This window comes from Dipteris shenzhenensis, chromosome 14 (assembly GCF_047967505.1).
Source record: "Dipteris shenzhenensis isolate YYH24624 ecotype China chromosome 14, Dip_SZ_1.0, whole genome shotgun sequence".
Lineage (NCBI taxonomy): Eukaryota > Viridiplantae > Streptophyta > Polypodiopsida > Gleicheniales > Dipteridaceae > Dipteris > Dipteris shenzhenensis.
Window position 1 is genome coordinate 6822723 of NC_141609.1, and position 10301 is coordinate 6833023.

At 45.0% G+C, this 10301-nt stretch overlaps 1 protein-coding gene and 1 long non-coding RNA gene across 3 annotated transcripts; one reads left to right on the top strand and one right to left on the bottom strand.

Moving 5' to 3' along the window:
- The first annotated feature begins 703 nt into the window (after window positions 1–703).
- Window positions 704–4574, top strand: LOC147894126 (arogenate dehydratase 2-like). 2 transcript variants are annotated; one of them, XM_087384367.1, is made up of 11 exons: window positions 704–1438; window positions 1588–1655; window positions 1872–1964; window positions 2040–2240; window positions 2326–2406; window positions 2576–2671; window positions 2860–2937; window positions 3162–3251; window positions 3495–3562; window positions 3658–3739; window positions 3941–4574. In XM_087384367.1, the coding sequence occupies exons 1-11, from the start codon at window positions 1006–1008 to the stop codon at window positions 4016–4018; spliced, it is 1368 nt and encodes a 455-aa protein (XP_087240493.1). In that variant the 5' UTR covers window positions 704–1005; the 3' UTR covers window positions 4019–4574. The 2 variants fall into 2 exon arrangements, with proteins under 2 accessions (XP_087240493.1, XP_087240494.1); XM_087384368.1 differs by having other exon boundaries at window positions 704–1405; window positions 3941–4573.
- Window positions 4575–6276: 1702 nt separating this feature from the next.
- On the bottom strand, window positions 6277–7566 carry LOC147894127 (uncharacterized). Its single transcript, XR_015542067.1, has 2 exons — window positions 7377–7566; window positions 6277–6848 (listed from the first exon to the last, which is right to left on the bottom strand). It is a non-coding gene; the product is annotated as an uncharacterized LOC147894127 (long non-coding RNA).
- Window positions 7567–10301: the final 2735 nt, after the last annotated feature.

A 10301-nucleotide genomic window follows, 5' to 3' on the forward strand; every position in this document is an offset into this window, starting at 1 on the left:
AAATCATTCATAAGGCCTGCCTGAGATCCAAATAGCGAAAGAGGGCAAAGATGATGAATTGATAGCGATGAGGGAGACAAAGAGAGAGAGAGAGAGAGAGAGAGAGAGAGAGAGAGGGACTAAAATAGCATGTGGATCGATAAAAATTGGAGAATTTTCGAAAATAAAAATTGGCTATTTTTGCTTCTTGTTGAATCGCCTTCACTTAAGGCCTACCTATGGCAGGCCAAAAAAACTGGAGTGCTTGGCCAGTTGCTAGCTATAGGGGCAATTGTAAGTAGCTAATAATAGTTCAGTGGATAAAGCGGCTTCGAATGTGGCACATGGCTTCGCAAGATTTTAGAGTTGCATAAAACGCTATGCGGCGGGCCAAGTAAAGAAGAAGAAGAAGAAGAAGAAGATGAAATTATGTTGAAAAGGGAGGAGTGAAGGTAGGAGGAAAGGAGGATAATAACTACGTAAGGCTGAGGTAATGAATGTTTTGAAGTGGAAGGGGGGAAAAGAACAGGGCAACCAACACCACCAACCTACGTCGGCGAGGAGGCTACAGGGCATCTAAAAATTTTTGCGAGCATTTTAGGCTTAAGCAAAAGCGGGGGGAAAAAAAAAAAAAAAAAAAGAACACACACACAAACATTTGTTCGCCACCTTTTCGTAACAACCAACGTTCAGGCCACCAACCCCTTGTCTCGCACACCTTCTTCTTCTTCCTCCTACTTAACCTTCTCCTCCTCTCCGCCTTTTCCTTAGCCTGCAATCTTCCTTGCTTGCTGGCTTTCCTTTCTCGCTTGCTCGCTTTGTTCCTGCTCCTCTTCCACCACTTCCTCCCATCCACCTCTCCCTACCTTTGCTTTCCCTCCCCCCAGTTCCTTGTCACTCCATATCACCTCGACTGCACCTCCCTTGCTGCTCCTCCGTTCTCTTGCCTCCCCCTCTCTCCCTTCGTATCCCACGTACCACTTCACTCGCTCCATCCGCGCCGTTGATCGTCCCGTCTCCTCCTACATGGCTGCCGCTCATTCTGTTGATTCCACGGCGCTTTCCCCCGTCTTCAACTTGCGGGACATAATTACTAACCAAGATCTCAGAAAGCTTACTAGAATACGACGGCACTGGGGCAGATTAGAAGATTGTACAGTAAAACAAGGTAGCATGTATAAATTAGGACAGTTTCGAGCATCTTCTTACGATATCGGGCACGCCCCCAGGCCTACCTTCGCCGATCAGCCTCCAATCGAGTATCTTGGCCGTGGAGCGCAGTGGAGGAGCATATGCGCTGTGATCACGAGTCAGTGGGCAACGGAGGTCCAGGGGTCCAGTGCGAAGCTAGAATTAGGCACTCTTAGCGAGTCTAAAGATGGAGCCCTGGGTTCGTCTGCATCAACAAATTTGCTTGCTCTTCCAAGTTCGTCTTTCTCTGCCTTTCAACTTTTGGAAGGTATATGTGCAATGCGCTGAAGTGGAACTAATTATGCCTAATTAGTGCAAACAATTCTTGGTATGCTTGATTGCTGCGTGGAAATTTGATCCTTTAGAAAACTGCAGACTCCGTTTTCGGTGATTGAATGAGTTTGTCCAATTGTGCAGAACCGTTGTCCGTGTCGGATCTGACGAAACCGCCATCACATGGATCCTCGGTGCGCGTGGCATACCAGGTGCAGACATGTCCTCGTCGGCTCATGCTTTCACAGAAATGTATCCATTGCCGTTTCAAGACTGCACGCACCGACGCCCAGTCAAAAGCTGATGGCTTCCGGCATTGCACAAAATAGAAGATGTGATGTTTTGCCAAACACAAATTGAAAAAGATTTCAGGTATTGTCGTATCTTTTCTACTCCTCTCTAACCTCAGGGCCTGCTTGGAAGAGAAGGGTGTACCTGGAGCTTACAGCGAGGCGGCAGCTGCTAAAGCATTCCCAAATTGCGAAGCGGTTCCTTGCGAGCAGTTTGAGGCGGCATTTCAGGTAGCGTACGTTGAAAGACCTACAAGTTGCTGAAGTGAAGCGGGTTTATGCTTAACTGTACTTTATCCATCCCAGGCAGTGGAACTGTGGCTAGTGGACAGAGCTGTCCTCCCAATCGAAAACTCTTTGGGTGGAAGCATACACAGAAATTACGACTTGCTGCTTCGCCACAGGCTGCACATAGTTGGAGAAGTTCAACTTTCTGTCCATCATTGTCTCCTTGGATTGCCTGGAGTTAAGAAAGAAGAGCTGAAACGAGTTGTAAGCCACCCGCAGGTACTTACTAAGATATCCAATCTCTGGCCTTCCAAACCTGATAGCAGCCCACGCTCTTGTTGCCTGAAACATCCTGCACCTGCAGGCGTTGGCACAGTGCGAAGGAACCCTCACCAAGTTGGGTGTCATACGGGAAGCAGTTGATGACACCGCAGGCGCGGCTCAGGTGAGGTGGCTGCATTTTTGGAGGTCTATCCTCATTCTTGTGCAGAGGAACTTCCAGAGCCAGAATCCATGACAAATCTTAGCTTCCCGTTTTTTTCATCCTTCTACACTCAATCACATGTACTCTTTGTATGTGCCTCCTATTAAACCGGCATGTATTGGATTGACAGTTCATAGCACAGCATAACCTGCGAGAGACAGGCGCTGTTGCCAGTGCTCGAGCTGCAGAGATCTATGGCCTAGATATACTTGCAGATGGTATTCAGGTTGGGAGTCTTCCATATACTCCACATTGTGATGTGAAGTGGTTTTGAATGGGAGCTGACATGCGTTCACCATTTATCACCTGTCAAATCTTGAGTTTTGGACATATTCATGTGGCATAAAATCCAACTTTGATATAATCGAAATGCATCTTGCCAGTTGCAACAAGTCTATGCCTTTTGAACTGCAGGATGATGTGGATAATGTGACTCGGTTTCTCATGCTGGCACGTGAGCCAATTATTCCACGGACTGATAGACCTTTCAAGGTAGACATTCTCATTGTCCGAGTTTGGTTCGTCCTCTTTATTCTGCATTGGAATAGCGACATACTACATTTTTATTTCCTTTTTTATTTTCCTGGCGTCAAATGAGTGATGCAGGTTCTGTTTTCTGTTGGATGTCAGACAAGTTCAATCTTTACTTTGGGAAATTTCTGCTCCATGCTGTCAGTCTATGACCTGTTGCTGTTCTTTAATTTTTGCTCATACAGACAAGTATAGTGTTTACTTTGGAGGAAGGGCCAGGCGTGCTATTCAAGGCTCTAGCAGTTTTCTCACTTAGGAATATCAACCTTACAAAGGTTTGTCTGCTGCCTTGGTCTACTTCTTAGTACTGCCATTTTTTCATTTTGCTGTTTATAAGGCTTTTTTGAACTCAACATGCAAAGCACGCCATATAACATTTTTAATTCTCCATGGCATGCTGAGGTAAACTTGTGCTTAGGGCCTATCAAAACTCGAATTAAGCCAATGAACATTGGAGTCAATGCCCATCCTTTTAGATGTACAGCTCATAATATTGGTTTATCTTAAAAAATTCCCAGATTGAGAGCCGCCCACAAAGGAAAAGGCCGTTGCGGGTGGTGGATGACAGCAACAATGGAGTTGCTAAGTGCGTGCCTCTTGAGCACTCTCTTATCTGTATATTAATACGGCACGGATATAATAGAGCTCACTAACTAATCAATCCATACGCAATATGTGCAGATATTTTGATTATCTTTTCTACATTGATTTTGAGGCTTCAATGGCTGATCCAAAGGCTCAAAATGCTCTTGGGCAGCTTCAGGTAATGCACGCTTCTTGGTAATTGGCATGGCTTTCTTAACCTGTTAGACAAGGCAGATGATGACTTCATTAGCTATTACACGGCATATACCACAGTAAAACCGTGGGTGTGTGTCCTGTCTCAAATCTCGAAGAACAGTGCATGTTTTGGTATATTAAATAACAGTCATGCCCCAGAATAATCCAGTGTTGGTTGTCTCAGGAATTTGCAACATTCTTACGAGTTTTGGGGAGCTATCCGATGGACATCACTCCAAGGGGTGTATCTGCAGCCTCATAAGCAAGCACATTCTACAATTAACGTTCAAGGACATACATTATTAAAAAACAGCCCTCTTAAGGTTCCCTGAAATCTAATATGAAAGAATGATTTGCTTGCTTGTTGATATATTGAATTCAACATAAGACTGCATTTTATGGCAGCTTTTTGTACAAACTGGCTGCACATTGTTCTCCTCCCCCTTGAACTCGTGTGTACAGGTAAACTATTTATAAGCAATGCAACAAAGCAGAATGACATCTGCAAATTTGCAAGTGCATGTACCAATTCGGGGATTATCCGTGGTCCCTTACTATTGTGCAGATGAATGACAATTGTCACTTCCCTTATACTCCCTCACATTTGCACACACATGCATGTGGAAGTTAGCATGTACCACTTATTGTACAGGGGTTCTTTCTCGATTTCAATCCGCTGTCGTAATGTGGGGCTGATGGATCTGACTTCTTGTTACCCTCAAATCATATCTGATTTAATTGTGGAGATGAAGGCAGGTATGAGTGATTGAACTTGTTTTCACCTGAATAACCACGACTTTTCTCCACCTTTGAAGTCTTAATGCACATGCATTCATGCACACACTTTTTTGCTGGCATAAACACACACAAACTCTGTGTGTGTGTGTGTGTGTGAGAGAGAGAGAGAGAGAGAGAGAGAGAGAGAGAGAGAGAATTTCACCTCCATAACTATTCCATTTGGGACAACAAGAATTTTCTCCATCTTTGCAGTCTTAACGCAGATGCATTCAGGCACACACATGTTTGCTGGCACAAACAAACAAAGAGAGAGAGAGAGAGAGAGAGAGCCCGGGCACTTATGATGGAGATTGAAATCCAGTAAGCTTGGATGCCATCAGAACCAAGGGCACATGGATGCCTGAAGGTGTTGGAGTTGCGGGCACATGCTCAGGCTGAAGTCTGAGAACCAACATTCTGTGTTTTTATGGATATCCATCTCCTGCCGGACCTTGCCTGCCTGTGTAGTCTGATGGTGCCCGTCACGCATCCGATTGCCTTCCGCCAGGCATCCAGCTGCCTTACCTGCTGAACCTTGCAAAAAATGCTACATGTGCCCAGGGTGAGAGAGAGAGAGAGAGAGAGAGAGAGAGAGAGAGAGAGACATCTGAGAGAGAGAGAGGAGAGAGAGAGAATTTATTGAGTTGTAGCATGAAGGCAGCTTGTATTTTTCAGAGACGTTTGATCATCATCAAATGTTTAAATGACAGGGAATGGTGGATCGTATACAGGTCCTTTTGATACAGATACACAGTTTCTCTGGGCTGAGGGGCAGCTTCACAATGAGTGTGCTATGGTCTACAGATCTGCTGAGCAACAATGACAGATCCCACCTCTCTGCATCTGCACTAGCCATGGGCCAATTTGTAAGCCTGGGAAAAAATAGGAGATCTTCCTTGGGCGGTGGCTACTCCAAAGCCAGGACTGCAAACTGGGAATGACTCAGTGGGGATCTTTTGCTCCACCTAGTGGTGCTCCCTGGAGGGGCACCAGGCCGAGGTCTCCAACTAGCATTGTTTGTCGATCTGAGTGGTGTATGAAAAGAACTCCAATTCTGCAATCATATCTGAGCTCCCTACACTAGATGCCAAACCTGGTCCCCTGAATCTCTCGTTAAGCGCCCCTACAAGAACTCATAGTGTAAATGGCCCCCGTCTCCCAAATAATCCTCTGTTCGTGCAAAGAGGTCAAGGCACCAGATCTGACCATCGTCCTCTTGAGGATGGCTTCAGGAATAACGACCCTCCTTGGGCTATGTTGTAGAAAACTGGGTAAGGATCAATGTACTCAATCGTGAAGCAAACTCAAGTGCCAACCTTGTCAGAGACAATTGATCGAACCATCAAGGGGGCCGGTCAAGATCCCGGGCTTCCCTTAGCTCCTCATGCGAGGACAGTCAATCTCATCAAGCTTGCCTCAACCCCCTCAAATGTACCACTGCTCGACGTCACTGCTTAATGAGGTGGCACAAGGCTCCTAGAGAGCGGGCAGGTCCACTATCCCATTGTGCTCAACTAGTGTGCGTGCGGTGGCCCAGTTTGAACTCTGGGTGCCAGATTAAGGGCTAGCGCTTGAACTCCTCTCTGTCTGGGCAAAAGGTAATCTTACACTTTGCCTTATACATATACCTTTGTAAGACTAGAATAAGTCCAATCATACAAATTTCGATTTTTTGTTGTTCTAAAGACCAAAAGTCTACACTTTGCCTTATCCCCATACATCATCCACATGGCATGCCCCCTCGCTCCTAACCAATGTCCCATGAAGGAGGGCATCTTACCTCTGAAATTTGATCAAACGTCTGGAAACCAAGTCGGGGTGTACCTTTTGTTGCCTAGAGCCCTTAGTGCCCCACCGTTTCCCAAAAGAACACAAATGGCTGAAGCCTCCAAACTTTGGGGATAGTTGGGGGAAACATCCATGTAGTTCCTCAGCCCAACCCTCTAGAACTCCTCATTGGATTGTATGCTGATGCAGCTCCCACTCGTCGTATGACCAACCAGAATTGATACCCGTATGACCATCAGAGGAAAAAAAGAATTGATATCCGTAAGTAACGAACTCGTTCTGTTCCTTGAGAGCCATGAGCTACGTGCACATTTGACTTGAAGGCCCATCTATCAGCGATAGAGGGTTAGCCACCGGGACAGGACCCCTATACCGGTTACCTTTCAATGACAAAGTCTGGCAATCTGCTGACCGGAAGATTACTAAATCACCACCAACAGCTATCATACCCAGCTGCCTAACTTCAACGCTGAGGGCTTGGGGCAACCTTTCAGCAATATCCCGTGACAAAAGGCCAAATTCAGAGCCTGCACAAATCAATTAGGGAAAGAGATTACACCACTATCAAAGATGTGCGCCAAGTCCTTACATAGAGTTTCTATCAAAATGGCAGAGAATCTAACATAGAGTTTCTATCAAAATGGCAGAGAATCTATTTTCGAGTCTAACTCATGAACGAGTGGGTAAACAATCGAAGACTCTCTGGACTGGTGCCCTAAGAGAACCATCATTTAGATCTCGCCGATTCTTCTCGGGCAACGGGTAGAGAGCGTACAGAAAGGTATACAACCCCCCTTCAGATCAAAGACATAGCTACTGAGAACATTGCTAAACACTAGTAGTGCCTCATATTTTAAATTTGGTAGTTTGCACAAGCCCAATCTAGTTTGCACAAGACATAGCTACTGAGAACATTGCTAAACACTAGTAGTGCCTCATATTTTAAATTTGTGTCTGCCCTGAGGCTAATCAGAAGCATAACGGAGATTTCTAGGACAGTTCAAGCCACCGTACAGCGTTTATAGAACTCACCTCCAAGCTCACCAATGGCTTACTCTTCCGCGAGATTGCCTCCTCGAAGTTCCAAGCCACAATAGCTCCACCGTACATTATCTATGGCCGTAAGAACACACAGGGTCCTACTTCAAGAGTAGGGAAGACTGTAATTAGGCTACACCTTCTCCAGAGCCCTTTGCCAGGTCTACGCATGCAGTCAGACAGACAAACTGTCAAGGGCCACCCTTGGAGGAGCCGTCAATCGTCGAATACTTGCCAAGTCGACAACCCTGAGTTCCAAAAGAGACTTGTGGTGTGTGTGAGTGCCACAGCTGTGGACCCATTGCCCACCGGTCCCGGGCGAGGTGCCCTCGATAGGACTAGGGGTGCGTGAGTACACCGTGTGGGTGTGTTTAAAAAAAAAAAAAAAAGAGTTTCCGTTTAATACATAGGGTGCACACTTGAGGTGGCACCCAATAAATAAACAAGTTGAGGTTCCCTCAGAGGGCGTGTCGTGGTGATTGGAAGTTGGCGTAGTTAATTTGTTGTTATGTGATAGGCCACGTGATTGACTCGATTGTAGTTTACTCGAGCCCCAAACCACGTGGATTTTATGAAGAGAATCCAAAAAGGAAAACTATTTTCGCTTTCCCAAGCTGGCCCACCATTACTAAGGCTTCCATTGTAAACGTGGCAGGCCAATAAGGTGGGAGGAAAGAGTTCTGCGTGAGATGTGTGGTGGGTGTAAGTGCCTCACACAGCAAAGCTCGCTCTCAAAACTCTCAAAACAATCCATGATTCTACCACTCTCGCTCAACACAACCTGTTCATTGTCTTTTGATATCAAATAGGCCCCAAATCTACCAGAGTTTGACATTCTTTTGGCTGATTGAACATCCCAGAGAGGGAAGCGACACTAAGGGAGTTTCGTTCAACCACTGAAGCCTCAATTCCCTTTGATCTGGCACCATCTTTTCTTTGCTGGTCTACAGCATGGCCTCAACAGTCCTCCAAAGTTTCCTTAGGAAAGATTCACGCCTCATGATCTCACCACTAGTATCCAAACCATCAAGATAGAAGCACCTTAGAGAACCTCACTTAGAGGCCTCACTTAGAGGGGGACTTCTTGACATTTCAATCAAGTGGCTATCCTCACATTGTCTAAGTTTGGTGTTATTTTTGCATTAAGAATTAGGGGAGAATATTCCATTGCATCACCTCTTCCTTTATTGCTCGATTTGATTCACATCATCCCATTTCTAGTCCTCTCTTGCATCTTCTTCCTTCTATGAGAGGTGCCTTCATTTGCATTGTTGATGCTTCATCCGTGCCTCTTTGATGTTTGCATTCGAAGTGCTTAGGGAGGAGTTTGTTGATCTGCATTCCCTTAGAGCCACCTTGATGACATAGGTTGCCTTGATGCAACAACCCCAATTCCCTTTGCTCATAAAAGCAACAAAGTCTCCACTCATTTCTGGTCCTATCCATGGGTTGTGTGCCCCTTTGAGTAGCTTTAGTTCATTAAAGGATTGCGGAGAACAACCTACCTTGCCTATGTTGCAACAAATTTTTGAGAAGAGCGGTGGTTGAAGATATATCGAGAATCTTTGTGTCTTGATCAAACCCATCAACCCACGTGATTTGTGTCCTATTAAGGAGTACACTCAAAAGTATCATTTGACATGTCAGTGAAAGGCCTTCAAATCACTAGGAATTTAAAGGCCTTTTAAGGTCGGACATTTTATTACTCAAAATATGTTAAAGGTGTAGGCTACCATTCTTGCTCTTCTACATTTTCCTCAAGGCAAAAAACTTTCATAAGACCTCCAAAGCCCACACATTGGTCTCTATGATCATGATCAAGTTGCCATGGCATGAGTGAAAGAACCCTCATACAGGGAGAAAGGGGCATGCTAAAAAGAGAGATATTGAGAGCTAACCTGGGAATGCTTTCGCTAGTGCCCCCACTCCTATGAGCTTGCTTGTACTTGCATCTTCTCATCTCAAAGACATCACTTCCTTCTAGAGGCAGGATTCTCATTGTAGTGGTGGCGATAGTAATGCCCACCCTTCCAAGGGGTATAATCTTCCCACTCCTAGAATTCAATGGGTGCCAATGGCAAAGACCCAAAACTCCATTTGAGGAATTTCGAGTACATATCCACATTCTTGAGTTATCGTAAAAGAGTTGCACAAGATGTATACCTAGCCCGATCCTAGTATAGGTGTTTGAATCTTGGTTCAATCCTAGATTGTCCTAGATTGGGAGAGGGTTGGGATAGCTTCCAAAACCAGTTCATCACCAATATCGACCTCAATGTAGTAGTCTGAAACTTGTTCTCTAATTTGCGCTCGCTTAATGAGTTAGTTGAAGACCAGTTGAAGACTACTCATACAAAGGGATAGAGCTAGTATTGCAAATTACAAGAAAGATGACCCTCAAAGTCCACGCTCTATTTTAGCTCTTTATTTGTAGACTAAAAAGAAAGATCCTGATGTTTGTTGGTTGAAAGATTCTAGGTATGCTAGAAGCAAAGATTACTTATGCCATTTGAGACTAAAGGCATTACAAACTTACCATGGGGGTGAAAGAGAATCCCATCGAAGTCGAAGTACTACCTCCACTCCTTGCTTTAGCCTTGTTGTTGACCATTGTCAACCACTAAAGCCTACCTCTCTAGTCATTCTACCCGATGGTTTTGTTCGAGAGTTCATTAGGGGAGGTCAAGGACATGATCAACAACTTCCACCACATAGTCACTAGCATTGAATGTGTAAATGTGCTGAGCAAAGCACACAAATAGTATGGGTTTAGAAGGCCAGACACAATGTATGTGAAAGTCGTATGTCAAGCTTGAAACAACTAAGGTCATTGCGCATAATGAATGCCCAAAGGACTTTCACAACTATTATGATATTCAAGAACAAGAATGACACTGGAGTTGGAAGAATTTGTAAGATACTGCTAGGGTGGAACGTAATCT

Excerpts from the sequence above, each read along its gene's own strand:
- LOC147894126 (XM_087384367.1), top strand. The coding sequence starts at position 1,006 with ATGGCTGCCGCTCATTCTGTTGATTCCACGGCGCTTTCCCCCGTCTTC. Across the intron at positions 1,656-1,871 it reads CGGTGCGCGTGGCATACCAG|GGTGTACCTGGAGCTTACAG; the intron begins GTGCAGACATGT and ends TTGGAAGAGAAG. Across the intron at positions 2,938-3,161 it reads GGACTGATAGACCTTTCAAG|ACAAGTATAGTGTTTACTTT; the intron begins GTAGACATTCTC and ends TTGCTCATACAG.